Genomic DNA, 20,331 nt, shown 5'->3' with positions numbered 1-20,331 from the left:
GCGTATGTTGGAAAACACTGAATCATCGCTGGTTTGTAGGTGAAGGTATAAAGGATGTTTTCAAGTTTTCAGCCTTGCTTTGTTTCTCATTTTTGTCATTTTGTGTTTCCTTTTTTATCTCGCTTGTGTTTTTTGTTTTATTTTTTGGCGTTTTGTTTCTCGATTTTGTCATTTTTGGTCTTGCTTTTGTGATATGTGTAATTTTTTGTCTGGTTTTTGTCATTTGTCCATTTTCCGTCACTTTTTAACTTCTTTGTTGAATTTTTGTTTGTTTTTGTTTTCTCGCTTGTCTAATTTTTGTCGTTTTGTGTCTCGTGTTTGTCGTTTTGCATCACATTTTTGTCTTTTGTCATTTATCTCGTCTTTTTGTCATTTTCTTTCTCGTTTTTGTCATTTTGTGTGTTGCTTTATTTGTTGTTTTGTGTATCATTGTGATGTTTTGTGTTTTTTGTCTCGAGTTTTCTGCTGTTTTGTTTCTTGGTTTTGTCATTTCTGGTCTCGTTTGTCATTTGTGTAATTTTTTGTCTCGTTTCTTTCAGGCGTCCATTTTTTTTTTGTCGCTTTGGAACTTTTCGTCTCATTTCTAGTCATTTTGTGTCTCATTTTTGTGATATTTTGTTTTGTTTTTGTTGTTTTTTTTATCTTTTTGATCTTGTACTTTTGTAGAAACACTGTGATACTTTTTTTCCACTAAAACAAAGGAAACATTAGGAGCTGTGCTTATTTATAGGTTTTTGTGCTGTGATTTTACTGTTACGGCCCACTTGAGATGAAACTGGGCTGAACTAAAATGAATGTCACATCCCTGGTCTAGACTGCACTTTAAGAGAAAAGAAATGACGGCACTTTGATTCCAGCGACAACCCATAAAGGAGACACCGTTATCAGTGTTCCTGTTGGTTTGCTCAACCCCCCCACGGTGTCTATATGTCTGTCTGTGTACATCTGAGGTCTACGTGTCATCCACCTCCGTGTCCATGCTTGTTTCTGTTTGCTAGTTGTCAGCCATCTCCTGCTTCCTGTGGCTTTGAACTCTGACCAGCCACCAGCACTGGCTGCCGTTAACAAGCAGGGAACAGCTGGCTGACGGCTTTCAACTGCCAGTGTGTGTTTAGCAATGGAAACCTGCACTGACTTCAGAACAAAGCAGGATGCGTGTGTGTGTGCACAGCAATAGACATTAAGAACAACAATCCTCCTGATAGGACTTAATTGAACTGCTAGTATTCAGAGTTTTCTTGATGCACAAATGGAGGAGAGTAAAGGAGAGCTAGTGGACATGAGGTTCAGCACTTTGAAGCATATTAGATCAGCAAAAACAAGCTAATGAACAATATTTTCAAGTATGTGGAAAGACAGAAGTCTCATATGCTGCTTTTTAACCATTTAAGACCTACTATTGTGCAAGTCCACCACCACCTGCATGCTGTAGTATTTTTATTTGCGTTACATCAAGATAACTCTTATATCCCAAGTTTTAATAATATGTATTGACTTTTGTTGTCACAACTACAATAAATTGCTTAAAAGTGCAATAAGCCTAATAAACTAAAATAATTTTTAGTTGTATGCCTCAAACTAGTAAAAAAAAAAAATCAGGTCCGACATAACAGCAAAACGCCATAACTCGAGGACGTCGTAAATCGAGGACCTCTTGTACACAACTATTTTTCCATTACCATTATTCCATTATTTTTAGCTTTTTAATCAACCTAGCCATCAATGTTGACCATTTATTCAATATTTAGCTGTTTCGCTTTCATTGCCTGTACTATTTCAAATAGGGTAACCTGTCTCATGTCTAAAAATAAAAGCTCAGGCTTCCTGTTAGTTAGCGAATAATGCATCATATGACGAATTATTAGGGCTGACCCAAATATCCGAATATTCGTTCGCTACGGTGGTATCCGGATATTAATTTTGGTATCCGAATAGCCCGTCTCTTCCCTTCGCCTTTGGCCCACTTCAGCTCATTCCGTCGTGTTCGGCTCATCTCGGCTCATCCATTCCTGTTTGTTACCACCACCCGAATGGCCGGGTTGCTGCTGATTCTGACGTCATGCTTCACTTCGTTGCATCAACACAAGACAAGATGCTGAAGACCTCCGCTGTTTGGGAATTCTTCAGTTTAACTGAAGACAAAACGAAGGCAAAATTTGGACCCGGGAGACAAGACAAACGGATCCGAATATTCGGGGCGTCTCTGTCGCCGGACATTACGGGGCGGAACGAATATTCGGATATTCGTCTTTAATAGGGCCCAAAAATTCGTAGGCCAGAAACCACTATTCGGGCCAGCCCTACAAATTATACTTCACAATGGATCAAAAAGCAACTCTGCTGTGAAGGTTTAGCTGCCACATTCATTATTTTCAGGTTGCTGGTTAGTCGTATTTGCTATTAGTTTGGAATTTCAGATTTTTCTCAATTTAATCTCTTCATATTAACTTGCAGAAGTACCTCCTAGGGTGCTCCCAAACTGCTTTATGCGCTGAAATGTCAGTAATAACGCAGAACTGCTCAGGAAACTATGTGGTGGACGTGAACAGGGTGAGTCATGTTCACATTTCATATCCAAATACTGCTCATTTGACTACCCCGACGGTTTGTTCACAACCTGACTCATCATGTGATCTCCGGTCTTGTAAAGAAAAAACGCCACTTTCTAGAGTTTTGACAGACTGATCACCTCCACGGTATCAGCTACCACCAGGCCAACGCATTAAATATGTAGGCATGTGTAAAGAAACCCTGTCCTCCATTTCATCTTATTGAGACGACAGCACCTCTGCTCTCTTTTTTCCGACTGCCTCATACCCAGTCTTCCCTTCCCCTCCTCCTCCTCGTCTTCACTATCTTTTCACCCCTCTAAATCCAGCGCTTAATCTCTCGTACACAAACAGGAATTCAGCCGGAGACAGTCAAGTGCGTGAAATGGCTCAGGTTAGCTCTCTGCTGTGTGATATATCACATTTCAATCCTAAATGAGGAGTTAGGAGACATAATTTAGCGCAACTTTGACTCTAACTTTCATGCAGGAATCTGGAGAATCTTGTAGAAAAAAGTTAAACGCTGTAATATTTAGTGTGAAAGGGAAGATTGTTGAGTGATGTATTATTGTGCCCCTCAGTTAAGCCCCTGGAAAAAAGGATGAATGAAGTGGGGAAGAGGTGTCAGAGCCGGGGGGAAGGGTCCAAAGAGGCGGGGGGACATTCTTTCTCGGCCCCCCATAATCACTATTTGTGTTTGCCCCACTTCCAGTCTCAATGTGTGTGTGTGTGTGTTGTTTGGTGGGTAAAAGGGTTCGCTTGCAGCCTCGCCGCTATAGCTAAATTTCATTCATTCCTTGGAGGACAAAGCGGGGAGTTTGAGAGTTTGAGCTGCAGTGAAAAGCTGCCCGACGCCTGAATGTCTGATATATCTGCAGCACTCACGTCTGTAGTGCACTGAGTAGTTTTTTTAAGCTTAAAGAAATTGTTTTCCTCTTTTTTTAACCCCCTCTCTTTCCCTATATATATATGTGTACACTACCGTTCAAAAGTTTGGGGTCACTTAGAAATGTCCTTATTTTTGAAAGAAAAGCATTTTTTTTTCAATGAAGATGACATTAAAAGAATCATAAATCTAGTCTCGATATTGTTAATATGGTAAATAACTATTGTAGCTGGAAACGGATGATTCCTCCATCAAGGAATGCGGCGGAGTTATGTGACGATCGTGTACGTTTGTCTGTCTGTCTGTGAGCAACATGACTGTAAAACAGACCAACGGCTTTGGATGAAATTTTCAGGGAAGGTCAGAAATGACATAAGGAACAAGTGATTAGATTTTAACAGTGATGTGGCTTATAGTCTGGATCCATGGATTTGTTAAAGATTTTTGTTGTGAGATAGCTAAATCGATAAATAATTTCTAGAAAATGACAAGCTGTTTTGATCATGAAGGAAATTACTCAATTGCTCATTGTTCTTTGGTCATTTTGTGTCTCGTTTTTGGAATGTTTTGTCCTGTTTTTGTTGTTCATCTCATGTTTTTGTCATTTTGTGCTTCACTTTTGTCATTTTTTGGTCTCATGTGCGTCATTTGTGTAATTCTTTGTCTCGTTTCTGTCGTTTGTCAATTTTTAAGTCACTTTGTAACTTTTTTGTCTCATTTTTGTCACTTTTTTTGTTTGTTTTATATAATTTGTGTCATTTTTTGTCGTTTTGTGCCTCGTTTTTGTCATTTTGCGGCTCATTTTTGGAATACTTTGTCTTGTTTTTGTTTTTTGTCTTCTTTTGTCATTTTGATCATAAAGTTAAACACTACATCATTCAGTTCCAGATACCTGGGACTTAATGCTTTGTTCTTTATGGATTCACTCTGATCTGGAAGTTGTAAATGATAAACTGAGGCACAATACCGCTGCTATTGAACTTATTTTTCTTAAGAAATTTCAGGCTGTTTATGATGATCTGTAAAAAGTTAATTCCTTAAATGTGAACATTTTCAGAATGCACTTTTTTTGCACTAAAACAAAGGGAAATACTGGAGTTGTGGTTATTTGTAACTCATCATGCTGGCTGAATATGGCCCCTGAACTAAGATGAGTTTGATACCCCTGCTCTAAAGAATCAGATGAAGTACGTAAAGAAGCTCTTCCTCAACTGGTGATGGTGCTTTTAAGCTGATCTAGTTTTCTAAAAGTCAAACACACATGCACTAACGTATAGCCTGAGAGCCAGCCGGTGCTGCACGTCTGGCTGCCGTCCAGACTTTGGGTTTTAGCCGTGGCTTACTGCCTGACACACTGAGCTGACAGCTGGCCCACTGAGCCCATGAAACACACACCATGACATATGATGACACACTCGCTCACACACAGTCGACCCGCCATGGATCATATCAAACATGAAGCATTACAGCACGACTACTACTCCGGTTTCTGCTGTAGTAGAAGTTAGTTACAGCAGTTTTGGGGTAAATTACAGGCTGTTGGAGACTAATAAGTGCAACATTAACCATCTCCCTGAAGTGCTTTAAAGGTTAAACACACTCGCTTTTAAAGCTTTTTTTTCTTTTTCCTTTTTGAGCGTTTCTTTTCCGTTGCTGTTTTTCCGACCTCATCGTCTTTTCTGTCAGTGCAATTGATTCTGAGTTACTTTTACATCTTTAAATTAATCCCCTTTGCCCGTGACTTACTTGGCTTTATTATTGCAACACTAAGGAATGCGGCAGAGTTATGTGACATTCGGCATTGATTTGTCTGTCTGTTAGCAACATTACTCAAAAACAGACTAACAAATTTGGATAAAATTTTCAGTGAAGGTCAGAAATGACTTATTATAAGTACTACAGCATTTTCCCATTATTGACACAAACATTTAATATGTGTCCTATTTTATTAAGAACATTTTTGTAGTTTGAATACACTGTAAAGTCATTTTGGACCATTTTTAAAAAAAAATGTTTATCCCTTCTCAGCCATCCTAGATGATTAACTTTTTCTGGAGAGGTTTTGAATAGTTGAGGATTTTTTTAAACAAGTTCTGGACATATTTGAGCAATTTCTAGTCATTTTGCACATATTTCACGTCATTTTTGAAAAATTTTGACAACAGTTAGAGAACACACTTATTTTATGAGGTCAAATAGGAGTAATGTTGGAAACCTCAGCGATTCCAGATGTTTAACTCATTTTGGACAGATTGTGAATCGTAAAAGAGTTCAATTTCAATTGAAAAGAGGATTTTTTTGAGCAAAGTCTGGACAAATTTCTAATCATTTTGCATTAATGTGGAGATTTTTTTAAAGATTTCTGTAGCATTGTGAGATAGCAGCACGGCGTCACTGTAACTATGACAACAAGTGAACACCACATCAGCTGATTGTGATCCCACTACAATTCCACCGCTGCGGACTTATCGGACTTATTTGTCAGGAATGATACAAGGAACAATTGATTAAATTTTGGAGGTGTTCCCATCAATTCCTGCCGCCGCTACATATTTAGGTCACGCGATTCGGTATCCGTACATAACGTACACATGCATAACATACGCCTGTGCTTAGCACGACATCATTTTGTTTGTGTTTACATCTATATTAAATGGACACATTCTATGATGTCGTGATTTCTGATCATCAATAACTAATAAACAAATGCTGCATTTCTGACATATGGAGGAATGTGCAGCCTTGGAGGAGTGCTGCGCTCTCCGAGTGTTTTTCTTGTTCTGTGTGTGTCAGTCATTGTTGCATGCACACCTCCGGGATAATAGATTCCCGCCTGACCGCAGCTACATGCATTATGTGTAGTGATTGTAAGGTCATTGCACAATAAAGTGCGTCCCCGAACAGCTGCCGAAACTCTCACACATGCTGCTCTGTGCTAAGTGTGGAAGACACGTGAGACCGGAGAGCTACAGTATGGAGTATGAGTCACTACGCGACTGTCTAGCCAATGGTATGCTGACACACGGTATATAGCATTACTGAAGATTTAAGCTCTTAATCTGTCAGGTTTCTGCATCGTACGGAACGGTTGGAGTGTCCTCAGGGCCACCGATTATACAGAAACAAACATCAACACGTGCATGTTTGGCAAGCTCCCTAAGAAACATTTTTATTGTGATGAATGCTTGCTGTGGAATCGCTTTGGTCTCACGCTTGGCCACTTTTAATTGAAGTTTTCAAGCCGTCACAAATAATTTTTCAGTCTTTTGGATGCAGCAGAGCCTCATCTACTGAATGTAAAATGTTTGGAAAATAGAAAGTCAGTTATTTTTTGTGGTTTCTTTCTTTTAAAAAAAATGGGGACATGTCCAATATTTTGTTCCCACAGATGTTGCCGACACTGGACAATTTTTGCCATTTTCAATATGTTTGCATACTTGTTTCCTCTCTGCTCTGTGTATACACAGCCTGCAGTTCAGCCGACAAGTCTTTGAATTTTTGTTATGGGATTGTTGGTTGCGACTGTCACTGTTTTTGTTTTGTTTTTTAGCAATTTTTAAATTAAATAAGTAGGATAAAAATGATAATGATGGAATATTCTGCTTTTAATCTTAGAGTCAGGTTGATTTTATGGTTTGTGGCTCTTATAAATGGTGCAAATAAGCAGAACAAAGTGGTTATGATGGCATACTATGCTTAAAAAAGCATAGATTTGGTGATTTTTATGGTTTGTGGCTTGAATAAATGGCATCATTTCAGAGTCATGGATAGGGCACACTGTTTTTGCTTGTTTTTTTAGCAAAATTTTGAATGAAATAAGAAGAATAAAGTGGTTACAATGGAATATTATGCTTTTAAGCTTAGATTTGAGCTGATTTTATGGTTTGTGGCTGTAATAAATGGTGTGATTTTAGAGTCACAGATAGTGCAAACTGTTTTTTTTTTGTTGTTTTTTTAAGCAAACTTTTAAATTAAATTAGTAGAACAAAGTGATTACGATGGAATATTCTGCTTTTAAGCTTAGAGTCAGGCTGATTTTATTGTTTGTGGCTCTCATAAATGGTGTAATTTTGGAGGGTTCAAATAGTTTAAAAGACAGTTTTTAAACTAAAACATAATAGCATGGGCCCCATGTAATCTTAGTCCACTCTCTGGGTCTGGTTTCTGAAGATTCTGTCAATTTTAAGAGGTTTTCTTGCAAAAAAAGAAAGCTGCATAACTTTTAAACCTGCACTACTGTTCAAGTCCACTCTACTCTTCGACAGTTTGACGAGAAAGATTATTCTGCCCCCAGTTTTGGAGGCTCATAATAAGCGTCTTGGGGTGATATTGCAGAATGTGAACAGTTTGTTTGCTTTGCACTCTGATGGTAATTAATACCTCTCCCTGCCAGGCCCACCATACTGCGTGGAAACCTCGCCACGCTTCACGCCAGCCAGTGCCAGCCTTTTGTCTATATGCACACACTTCATAGCGATCCGCCACTGAGATGACAGACATTAAAAATTCTCAGTTTTCCCTCACAGATGCACACAGACGACACAATTACCGATCCAATCCTCGGCTTACACGGGTCACACATGGCAACCGAAGGGAGGGAGGGAGGTTTTTCTCTATCTCTGTCTTTCTCTACATGTCTCGGAGCTAAATGAGATTACTGTAATCCAGCTTGACCACAGGGACGAGGAAATCCAAATGCTGTTTACTTCATCCCCTTTCTGTGGATGTACCTCACTTTCACCAATCTCCTGCCTTTCTCTTTTGTGATTTTCTTCTCTTTTGCTCCCCTCTTTCTCCTCTGAAATGCCTTTACATGTACAACACCATTCAAACGTTTAGAAATGTCCTAATTTTTGAAAGAAAAACTGTTATTTTTCAATGAAGATAGCATCAAATAAATGATAAATCCAGTCTAGACATTGTTAATGTGGTAAATGACTATTCTAGCTGGAAATGTTTCATGGAATATCTCCATAGGGGTACAGAGGAACATTTCCAGCAACCATCACTCCTGTGTTCTAATGCTACATTGTGTTAGCTAATGGCGTTGAAAGGCTCATTAATGATTAGAAAACCCTTGTTTTCCCTTCTCTTCTTCTTCTTTGGTGTTCTGTTGTTGAGCTGCTTAAACGAACAGATCTGTCTTGCTGAGTTAGCCCAAAAAGCTAACTGCTACCGGAGCTAACTGACTGAATGCTAACCATAGACGGTGTATGAAGATGCTAACACGGGGAGCTAACTGGCTAACAGCTCTTTCGTACGGACTTAGAGCCTCAATGCAAACTAAACACTGTTTATAAAGATGCTAAAAGGTTTGCTAACGGGTTAAATCAAATGTTTCTTTAAACAGATCAAAATATACTAAAAAAATTTGCAGATAAACACGCTTCTTTAGGAGTGCAGTTATGTTTCCACGGAATAAAAGTGTGAGTTGTCTGGGTGACCCCAAACTTACAAATATACAATAAAATATTAACACCGTTTTATTTTAGCTTCTGTTAATCGTCTAACAGTGTTACTATGAGGCTGGGACGGGTCAACGAGGCAGCGACTGTTGGTGAATTGGACATATGAGTAATAAAAAAGACCAGCAGTTGGCTATAAAAAACAAAACAAAAATGCTCTCACTGTAGTATTGTGTTCATGTCAGAATGTGCCCATATTGCTCCCTGCAGCCGGATTTTTTTAATTTATTTGCTCTCCATCTTTGTCATCTCATCCAACCTCACCATTATATTGGTCAGCCAACAGAACAAACGGGACATCTGTTGTCTATTCTGTGAACTTGAAGCTACACCAGGTCTAATAACGAGTGATGATGACTTTTAAATAATTCTAACTCTCCTCTCTCTGTCCAGATGACATTGTGCAGAAGGACGGTCCTCTGTGTGCAGCAGAAATCGGCTCTGAACTCCAGAAACAGTTTGCCATTCTGCCAGGTTGGTGTGATTTCAGCCAAATATAACTAAGTGTTCTTTCCTTTAATTGCACAACTTGTGACTTAACGAATTGTAAGAGACGCTCATTTGAAAGTAATTTAACGAATTAGCTGCAACTTGTCGCGGTGAAGGTGCAAGTGGAGCCGGTGTTTTACATTAGCTTGATAAATCCAATCACATGGAACAATGCGACGTTATTGGGTGACGGCAAGCGGTGAAATGCAGCGTCGATTAGATTAGACTAGACGATTGATTCAGTGGTGCAAAAACTTATTCAAGTAAACCAAATAGTAGTTTACGTAAAGATCCAGCAAATTGTGGTTGTAGACAGAATGCAACGAACCTACATTCTTTGGAGTCAAGTGAAGTTCAGTCTTGTGTGCGGCTTCTATACTCACTTAGAAATGTCCTTGTTTTTGAAAGAAAAGCATTGAAGATAACATTAAATTAATCAGAAATACAGTCTAGACATTGTTAATGTGGTAAATGACTATTCTAACTGGAAATGTTTCATGGAATATCTCCATAGGGGTACAGAGGAACATTTCCAGCAACCATCACTCCTGTGTTCTAATTAGGGCTGGCCCGAATAGTGGTTTCTGGCTTCCGAATATTCGGGCCCTATTAAAGACGAATATCCGAATATTCCGATCCGTTCGTCTGGTCTCCCGGGTCCAAATTTTGCCTTCGTTTTGTCTTCAGTTAAACTGAAGAATTCCCAAACAGCGGAGGTCTTCGGCATCTTGTCTTGTGTTTATGCAACGAAGTGAAGCGTGACGTCAGAGTCGGCAGCCACCCGGCCATTCAGGTGGTGGTAAGAAACACGAACGGAGGAGCCGAGATGAGCCGATGTGGGCCGAAGGCAGAGGGAAGACGGTAACGCCGCATATTCTTTCTGCCCGGTAACATCCAACTGGGGAGGGGCGAATATTCGGATACCAAAATTAATATCCGGATACCGCCATAGCGAATGAATATTCGGGATATTCGGGTCCAGCCCTAGTTCTGATGCTACATTGTGTTAGCTAATTGTCTTGAGAGGCTCATTGATGATTAGAAAACCCTTGTGCAGTTATGTTAGCACATGGATAAAAGTGGGAGTTTTCACTGAAAACATAAAACTGAACAGTAGCTAATTTAATGTCTGGATTAGGATGATGCTAAACAATGACAGAAATGATATATCACATCACATATCACACTGCCCCCAAAACATCTCTAAAAGTACATTTAAGGCCAAACTGATGCTGCGTGAGTCTATGCGAGTCATTTCCAAACTGTAAAAAGCTGTAGGGAAGAGAAGAAACGAGAGAGTTGGACCTCTCTGTAGGAAAAGTTTCACTTTTGTCAGTTACTGATGACAGGTTGACCCAGATTCACACAATCACAACCAACCACACACACGAAGCACGCAGAAACGCACACTTCAGGCCCGTGCGTTGGGATACCATGACGATAATGCCTGCCCTGTAACGGCATGTGAATAATTCATCGCTGCGACGGTGTGCTTTGCAACCCGACCCACGGACGAAAGAGAACGCTGAGTTTGTGCTTGTGTGTGCGAGTACCTTCGGCCCTCTTGATTTTACACTTTTGCCTTGAGAACGCAGTCAAAAAATGAGTGAATTACGTCCAAAATTAGTGCAATTATGGGTAAAGGTCAGAGTGTAATCTGTGATATTTAACCTGCTGCAGTCTACTTTGCAATCTTGAGCTTTTCTGTTCTATTTTGTGATTTGTTTCTGTGGTTTACAAGTTAATTCCTGTGCAAGAGTGTCAAAAAGTAAGCCAAGGTGAGGCATAAAGCAACTAGAACAGCTCCATCCACGACATAATCTTCCTGAATTAATCCTTATTTATAAATTTGATGAGATTAGAAGATCAAGAGTAGGTATTTTCCACCAAGCTGCTACCAGATGTGCCTCTGCCTGACCTCTCTGATCTCTCCTTTAACTTCTGCCTCTAAAGGGGGCCGCGGGATGAACGGCAGCCCCGTCATCGTCTTCCCAGAATTCCCGGAGTTCGGCGAGCTGGAGGAGGACGAGGTTCAAAGCGTCCTCAGCTACCTCACCAGCGTCCCCAGGTGAGTGTCTCACACGGAGGCAACACACTGCGAAAACTCCAAATCTTACCAAGTCTGTTGACTTGATTTAAGATAAATTCACTGAACAAGAGACATTTCAGCAAGATGGAGGGACTTGTTTTAAGACAAAGCATCTTAAATACCTAGTTAAGTCAAATGATCTTGAAATTATCTTGTTTTGAGTTGAATTTTACAAGAAAACTCAAAATAAGTCGCATACGTTTCAAATTAGGAGCTTACATGAAAGCAAAAATCTATTTTGAGCTTGATAATCTTGGTAAAATAGAACTTAAAATAAGTTTCCCCGCTAATTTTAAGATCTCAGTATTTTAAATATCATATCCTATTTCAAGGAATCTTACCAAGCCATTCTTCACTTGTTCTATTGGCAGGTTTTTTTTACTTATTTCAAGGTAAAAGTTCCTTGAAAAAATTTATTTTGAGAAGGGCATTTTTTCCACTACACGGCAGGCATTCTGCAAACTGATCCGAGGTGTAATACCGCGTTAGACCAACAGATGTCAGCACAATACTAAAGGCCTGACGAGAGGAAGGAGCCACAAAAGAGACATTAAAAACAGATTTGAAGATGGAAGGATATTAATAATAAGAAAGGAATAAGACAATGAGAGAGAAATCCTGTGTTTTTGCTGCATTTTTCAAAATAAAACGCCTCACGAAACGGTTTGTATTCCCAGTTAACTAAAATCCCCTCCTCTTTCTGCATCTTCCTGTTCTTCTCCCCTCCTTTATCCTCGGTCCCTCCTCCCTCTCACTCTCCCCTCCCTCTCCTTCACCTTTCCTTTAACGCTGATTGCTGCACTTTCATGGCTAAGGGGAGGAGGGAGGATGGATATGTTTGCATGTACATATGTGTACGTGTCATGGCGGCCTTTCAGTGCATCCTTTTTATTTCTTGCGGCTCATCACCTTCCATACAACCACCGAGTCCCCTCCCTGCTCACCTCCCCCGCCAGCTCCAAGCTCCAATTGGCCGCCGGGCGAACAGCAAACCTGCAGAGCCTCGCTGTGATTGGCTGAGGGCGGTGAAGCAGGCTGGTGGAGGAGCAGAGGGAGGAAAGAAAAATAGGAGGGGAAAGGAGGAGGGAGATGCTCTGTGAGGATGCGATCGGTCACCTCTCTCCATCAGGCAGATGATTGTGGACGCAGGAGCTGAGCACCAACACCAGCAGAATGAGCACGAAAAGCGAAAGCGGAGTGGATTATTTTTGGGCGATAGCGATGGAATATTGAGGGTTTTTGCTGCCTTTTCACTAAGCTGCATTCATGTGGTTTGAGTATTTTTTTCCAGTGGACATGGACTGAGGATTGCAGCATTCACTGGGTAGCGTAGCATGCTAATTGTCTTCATTTTTTCTGTGTGTGCGCGTGTGTGACGGTGAAAACTGGCTAATAATGACACCCAGATGGGAGCAGTGCTTGTGTGTGTGATGTCAGGATACATGTCAGCTGAAAATGCTGCATTCACACACACACACACACACACACACACACGCAGTGGGTTAATTAGCTGCTACATATGGCTCAGCCTGTGGAATGAATGGCAGGATTTTCCGCACACACACACACATTTTAATGCAGGGCCGAGGTTGCCATGGTAATCACAAGGGTCTCTCATAATCATCGCTGCTGACAAATCATGACTGCAGGTTTGCTTGAGAATATTTTTTCAGGCGTAAATCTCACATTTTTATCTTGCTCATCCTCACACATGGATACGACGACGATCCAGATGTAGCAGGTTTTAAATCCACTCTGTAGCTTTTCCCTCCAAGTCTTACAATTGGGCTATAAATGGTTTAATTTATTTATTTAGTTTGGTTATTATTTAGTTTGGGACCTATTTGAGGCTTTTCTTTACATCAGGGGTGTCAAACATGCGGCCTGTGGGCCAAAAGTGGTCCTCCAGAGGGTCCAATCTGGCCCTTAAAGTGTAAAAATTACAGAGAAGACATTAACTACAGATTGTAAAATCGTAAAACTATGAATTTAAAATAATGTCTAGAGCATGACAGGTTATTTTGATCATAAAGTAAAATACTAGATTGCTTATTGTTCTTTTGTGTCTCATTTTTGTAACATTTTGTCTTCTTTTTGTTGTTTTTTTTGTCTTTTTAATCAGACTTTTGTCATTTGTCTCATGTTTTTGTTGTTTTCTTTCTGTTTTTTGTCGTTTTGTGTTTCCTTTTTGTCTCACTTCAGTTTTTTTGGTCAGTTTCTTATGTCATTTTGGTCTTTTTTATCATTTTTTTGTCTCGTTTGTGTCCATTTTTGTTGCTTTCTAACTTCTGTGTCTAATTTTTTGTCTTGTTTTGGTTCTTGCCATTTGTATAATTTTTGTCATTTTGTGTCTCATTTTTGTAATATTTTGTCTTTTTTTAATCAAACTTTTGACATTCGTCTCATATTTTTGTCTTTTTGTGCTTCCTTCATGTTTCGCTTGTGTTTTTTGTCTTATTTTTGTCATTTTGTGTTTTGCTTTATTTGAAGTTTTGTGTATCGTTTGAGTCGTCTTGCGTTTTTGTTTGTCTCGTTTGCGTTCTCTGTTCATTTTTTAATTATTTTGTTTCTCGCTTTTGTCATTTTTGGTCTCATTTGTGTAATTTTTTACCTCGTTTTTGTCGTTTTCCCATTTTTTTTGTCCCTTTGTAACTTTTTGTTTTGTTTCATGTCTTTTGTGTCTCATTTTTGTCATTTTACATTACATTTTTGTAATATTTTGTCTTGTTTTTGTCTTTTTTGTCATTTTGACTTGAAACGGAATTTAATTTTATCATGCTTTGTAAAAAAAAATAATTCCTTAAATGTTTTTTGCACTAAAACAAAGGAAACATTTGGAGTTGTGGTTATTTCGCAGGGTACTATGCTGTGATTTTACTGGTCTGACCCACATGAGATCAAACTGGACTGAACTAAAATCAGTCTGACACCGTTGTCTGACAGTTTCCTGATCATTTTCTAACCACTGCCATGTGCTCCTCTGTTGGATTCGCCACACACAGTCTGACCTGCTGTCTAGGCCTTTTGCAAACTCCACTCTCCTCGTCTCACACACATACAGACAAGTGGTTTCCGTGGTGATAATGGCGTGTGCCTCTCTCCTGCAGCGTTGCAGCATCAGGAGTGGGCTTCATCCTGGTCATCGACAGACGGCTGGACCGATGGGCCGCCGTCAGGGCCACCCTGCACCGCATCGCAGTGAGTCCCTCCACATATATGTGCATGTTTGCTGAGTAAACGGAGAAGCTGTGCAACGGCCGGCTTGTTTGTGAGCCTCAGCTGCTGATGAAACACATCTGATGGCTGTTTTGGAGCGCGTGCATGCGCTAATGTTTGTTTTAACACTAATCTGTGGGCGCAGTTGCTGCCGTCAGCTGTCCGTGTCTACAATTTGGTTTGTCACCGCTTAGAATAATTGATGTTTTTTGTTTGTTTTGCAAGTGCAGTATGCTTTACTTGCAGCGGGAATTAGGCGAGGATGTTGAAATGAAGCGGGAGGAGAGTTAAAAATAGGTTATTATGTCGGAGTGGGTGGCGGAGTCCCACAACATGAACAAGGTGTTTGTGTGTGTGCAGCGAGATGGAGCAGAAATAGAAAGTCCGCATAGTGTCAGCTATCGTTTCGTAATTGTTTTTCACCGTCAGCCTGGTGTCTGTGTCCCATTAGCCCACTGGCCTACTTCTTGGATGGAGTAAAAGTTTCACTTCCATCTAAAACAATAAAGCAGCAGAGAAGAGTTCAGGGGAATGCTTCAGAAGGGAAGCAGAGTTGAGCTTTAATGCTACCACTACTAAAAACAATAGTCAAGGTGAGATTTGTAGAAACTAACAGCATCTATAAATGTTGGGTTGAAGGAGTATTCCATCCAAAATCCTCGAATAGACACAAATAGGCGGTTTAGACAAAATCTTTCAATGTCGACCAAAAATAGAGGAATATTCCACCTTAAATGTCAACTTAAGATGCTGGTTTGGAAGAATATTCCACTTAAAAACCTCCAATGTACCCCTAAAAGGTTAATTTAATGGTATACTCCACCTGAAATTCACTAACGTAGACCTTGGAGGATGGTCTGATTGTATATTCCACCCAACATCCTTCAATGTAGACCAAAAGTAGTTGGCATAAAGGAGTATTCAACCTCAAATGTAGACCTAAAAGATGGTTTGGAGTAATATTCTGCTCTAAAATCTTCTGATAGACCGAAAAAGTTGGTCTGAGTGCATGTTCCACCCAACATCCTTGAACATAAAAAGTTAATTCAAAGGAGAATTTCAACTTTAATCTTTCAATATAGACTAAAAAAAGTTAGCATGGAGGAATAGTCCACCTTAAATGCAGACAAGACGGTTTGGAAGAACATTCCAGCTAAAATCCTCAAACATAGACACCAAAGGTTCAATGTCGATCAAAAATGGAGGAATATTCCACCTTAAATGTCGACTTAAGATGCTGGTTTGGAAGAATATTCCATCTAAAAACCTCCAATGTACCCCTAAAAGGTTAATTTAATGGCATATTCCACCTGAAATTCACTAATGTAGCGCTTGGAGGATGGTCTGATTGCATGTTCCACCCAACATCCTTGAACATAAAAAGTTAGTTCAAAGGAGAATTTCAACTTTAATCTTTCAATATAGACCAGAAAAAGTTAGCATGGAGGAATAGTCCACCTTAAATGCAGACAAACAAGACGGTTTGGAAGAACATTCCAGCTAAAATCCTCCAGTGTACACCTAAAAGGTTAGTTTAAAGGTATGTTCCACCTAAAATTCACTACTGTAGACCTTGGAGGTCACTGTAACTGTGACTACAAGTGGTCACATGATTGTGATCCTACTACAAATCCATCGCTGTGGACTTATCGGGACTTATCCGTCGGAAATGACACAAGCGACTGCTGATTAAATTGTGGGGGTGTTTTTGAGTCCCAAGATTTCATCCGTCAGAAATGATACGACAGAGCAGCGTTGGAGGAGTACTGCACTGTCTGATGCCTTTCTTGTTTTTAGACTGTCACGTAAATCTAAAACCAGCAGAGTCACCATGACAATAAAGCTTCACCACACTGTCCACATCTGTTATTGGGATGCTCCTCCTGTTATTACACCATTTCAAAGTATCCAATTTATGCTAATACATGCTAATATATGCTAATTGGACAGTGATTATCATCAAGCCTGATGGTTTTTCTAAGAAACTATCCCCACTGTGGCAATAAGTCATGATGATGCTTCTTGGTTTGGAGCTCCAGCAGGTTAGTGTGAGCTGCACAGGGAAACATGTGCCCATTCAGCAGTAGTAATGAACCCTTTCAGGCCTGTTATCTTATTCCAGTCCTCTGACTTTGAAAGGGATGCTGATGGACTGCGGGTGTTACTGATAACAGAGACCCAATTAGCAGCTTAAAATGTTACTGCCAAGTCTGGAGAAAGCAAAAGGAAGCTGACGTACATGGAGAGAGATCCATTTTTTTACTACAAAATGTAATAAATAAACATGGGTATTGGTGTAGAACACATCGCTGCATTAAGGGTGACAATATAGAATCATTTGGTCAGTGGTAATGTGAGTTCTTGTGTCTTTAAATGGGAAGATCAGCACAATAATCTCACATCTGTCTGCTGATAATGAAGCTGGAGCAGCTGGCTGGCTTATTTTAGCACAAAGACTGGAAACAGAGAGCCGGTTTCCTCTTTGTTTCCTCCAATGTTTGAAAAAAATCCACCTATCAGCGCATGCACAGCTCATTAATTAGCATATGACACCTTGTTTTTCTCATTTTGTTTATGATACAATAGGGACTTTTCTATTTATTGGCTGGGCATAATGACTTCTCAGTCTTCTGTAGAATCACAAATTGCCATTTTAGATTAATAAAACCACTGCTTTTACTAGAAATTATTACGTTTTGAATCAATGTAATGCTTCTCTTGGTTGTTCTAAAGTGGCAGAATTAAAACATTTGTGCTCCAAGCAACAGAACTTGAGAAATCTTGAAATATACTTTGGATTAATTATAATATTTAGGCACTTCTAGCTTTGGTTTTTTATTGTTTTTAGGTCGTCTAATTTGATTTTATGTCTTTTTAATTTATTTATCCAAGTATTTTGTTGTATTTTTCGGTTTGTCATTTCTTTTTTATCTTACACATCCTATGTTTGATTTATTTTCCCTTTCGTCTTGCTTTATTATGCACCATTCTTGCTCTGCTCATCAGTCAGGCACTGTCAGAATCTGCGTGAAAGGTGCTGTACAAATAAGGCTTGATTGACCGACTGGCATGTTTTCATTTCGGCTCGACTCTGGCAATTTGCGCTCACTCTTTTGCCTCATTCAATTAAACCAACAAAAGATAAAAATACCGGCGATGGGGCCCAGATGACGTACGTCTCGCGCCGAAACCCCGTAATTTCGAGCCGTGGTGGAGTTTTATCAGCGTGGCAGCAGAAGCTTCTCAGCAGGATCTCCCCTCCTCCCTCTCATTAACTCTCTTTCCTCTTGTTCTGCTTTTTGCGTTTTCTGCTGTCTCTCTGCCCCCCCCCCCGGAGTCGTCCTCTTCACTTTGAAAGGGAGCATTTAAACCGGGAAAGATGCGATGTGTGTGTTTAATATGCAGCTCCGGTGTTTGTTTAGGTGTTGTGACAAAGTGATCTCATGGGGTGACAGGTGGGAACAAAGAAAACGGTAGAGGATGTGATTATGGGCTCCTGTTTGCTAAAGTGAAGCGTCTCTGAGCTCCGTAGATGATCAGGTTAGGTGTAACTGTGGGTTTTTAGAGTCGACTAGCATCTGAATGTGACTGCTGCAGTGATTAACGGATGTCAAGACGTTTTAGAAATGAAAACGGGATGTTAATTGGGATACGTAATCAATAAATGTGCAATATCTTTTCCTTAATAGTCTCACTATTTGAATTATCATTGTTTAAGTGCAGTATTTCTCCTGCTGTGTTTACTTCCAGTTCACTTTCTGTTCATCTGTTTCTTCTTGTTCGTCTACAGTTTACATTTTTTTATATTTTGATTTATGATCATTATTTTCTGGCATCCACTAAAACACCTCACAAAAACACTCGCACATTTTGCATTTTGTGTATTCTTTTATAATTTCTATTTCACTACAAACCTCTGTAATTGTGCATATCCCACAAACCTTTGTTTTTTTCGTATTGTAGTCTGGCAAAACAATTTCCTCTGTGGTGAATGAAGCTTATAGTATCTTATCGTATCTTATTCTATCGTATCTTTAAACAAGTGAAAAAAAAGCAGAAAATATCAGCTAAAATCACTAAAACACTCAGTGCAGAGAGAGCAGAATTTAAAGTGGAAGCAGGCGGCGTTCAAACTTAACCTGAAAGCATGAAGAGCAGGTGGCTAGATCTCCTCCTCAGTCCTCTTCACTTCTCTGCCCATCGGCGGATGTCCTTGTTGGAAACGCCTGCTTTGTCCACCAGCGAATGACGCTCAGTCTCACTGCAGAGTGAAGGTTGTACGTCTTCCCGCGAGGCGCCGTTTCCATCGAGGCCATTCAAGGTCACTGCTGCCGTTTGCCGGTTCCCTGGCGGGAAAAAAAAGGAAATAAATAAATAGAGGAGTGGGCAGTATTGTCCTGTAAAGCCACAGATCAGTGCGTGCACAGTGATTTATGACAATCCACAGATGGCGCTGACCACTCCTTCCTTCAGTTCAATTCAGTTTTTATTTCTATCGTGCTAATTCACAACATATGTCAAATCATAGCACTTTGCATAATTTAAACATGAGCCTTGTGTGCAGCGTTTGGTTGCAAATAAAAATATTTAGTGTGACTTTCTCAAAAAATAAGATGATACTGAGTAAGAACTTAGCATCCATAAACTGATAAAAACAATAAAGGATTAAGACCCAAATATAGAAAAAAATAGAAAAAACATAAATAATAATAATATATCATCAAAATATAGAAGAAAATTAGCAAAAAATAAAATAAAACTAAAAAAATATAAATAATAATAATTCTATATAAACCCAAATGTAGAAGAGAATTAGCATAACAAAAAACTATATCTATATATATATCTATATATATATATATATATATATATATATATAAATAAAATATAGACAAAAATGATAAATAATAAAAAATAAACACATATATATCCAAATATAGAAAAAAATCTGCAAAAATAAAACTAAAAAATATAAACAAAATATATAAACCCAAATATAGAAGAAAATGAAAAAATAGAAAATAATATTTAAAAAAATTTATATTTTCAAAAAATACAACTGATGTATTTCTGCAACAGTGGGTTTTTCAGCGTAAATCTATCAAAATCAGCTCAGAATTAATGACACTTTCCTCCTCAGGTGCCCTCATGGCAATCCATCTTTAGATTTAAGCCTAAGCAGCCAGAAGGTCCCACTTGAGGATCTCATGTGGGGTCAACACCAGACCAGGCGCTTTAAAAGTGATCAGCAGAACCTTAAAGTCGACTCTGAGCTGAACAGTAAGAGCAGCCAGGATTGAGACGGTGTCACACGGTCTGCTAAAACCAGCAGGAAGTGTAGCAGTCGGCAACATGTCTGTAATTGGAAGTCATTAAATTCAATAAACCCTGAGAGGTCCTGGTTTAATTTGTAGCTCTGCATTAGCATGACAATACACGAGCTGCTCGCCGCGTCCCCTGACAAATGAGGACAGATATGCTAATGCACACATTAAAGTAAAGCACACGCTGCTCACATCAATAAATGATAAGGAGTAGAATATGATTTTCTGTTGGCTGGGTGATCTATATTCCTTCAGAGAGGAAGGACGGTGGAAGGTTTGAGCCCACTCCACTCATGTCCTCTAATGACATCCA

At 39.5% G+C, this 20,331-nt stretch overlaps 2 protein-coding genes across 7 annotated transcripts in view; one reads left to right on the top strand and one right to left on the bottom strand.

Annotated features, from left to right (window-relative positions):
- The window catches only part of mcf2la (mcf.2 cell line derived transforming sequence-like a), a 60,980-nt gene that overhangs the window by 18,149 nt on the left and 22,500 nt on the right, over nucleotides 1–20,331 (top strand). For 5 of the 6 annotated variants that reach the window (XM_051942142.1, XM_051942141.1, XM_051942140.1 and 2 more), the window contains exons 2-4: nucleotides 9,294–9,374; nucleotides 11,343–11,457; nucleotides 14,586–14,676. In XM_051942142.1, coding sequence (XP_051798102.1) covers nucleotides 9,294–9,374; nucleotides 11,343–11,457; nucleotides 14,586–14,676 — 287 coding nt within the window. Of the gene's footprint in view, nucleotides 1–9,293; nucleotides 9,375–11,342; nucleotides 11,458–12,527; nucleotides 12,803–14,585; nucleotides 14,677–20,331 lie in introns of those variants that run through there. The other variant, XM_051942143.1, reaches the window with a different exon arrangement.
- The window catches only part of LOC110958403 (radixin), a 90,028-nt gene that overhangs the window by 63,266 nt on the left and 6,431 nt on the right, over nucleotides 1–20,331 (bottom strand). Inside the window, exon 2 of the mRNA XM_051942147.1 lies at nucleotides 18,834–19,040. The gene's annotated coding sequence lies outside the window, so the exon portion shown is untranslated. The remainder of the gene's footprint in view (nucleotides 1–18,833; nucleotides 19,041–20,331) is intronic.

This window comes from Acanthochromis polyacanthus, chromosome 22, assembly GCF_021347895.1.
Source record: "Acanthochromis polyacanthus isolate Apoly-LR-REF ecotype Palm Island chromosome 22, KAUST_Apoly_ChrSc, whole genome shotgun sequence".
Lineage (NCBI taxonomy): Eukaryota > Metazoa > Chordata > Actinopteri > Pomacentridae > Acanthochromis > Acanthochromis polyacanthus.
The sequence above is the reverse complement of the archived record's forward strand: the minus strand, read 5'-3'. Positions and strand labels throughout refer to the sequence as shown.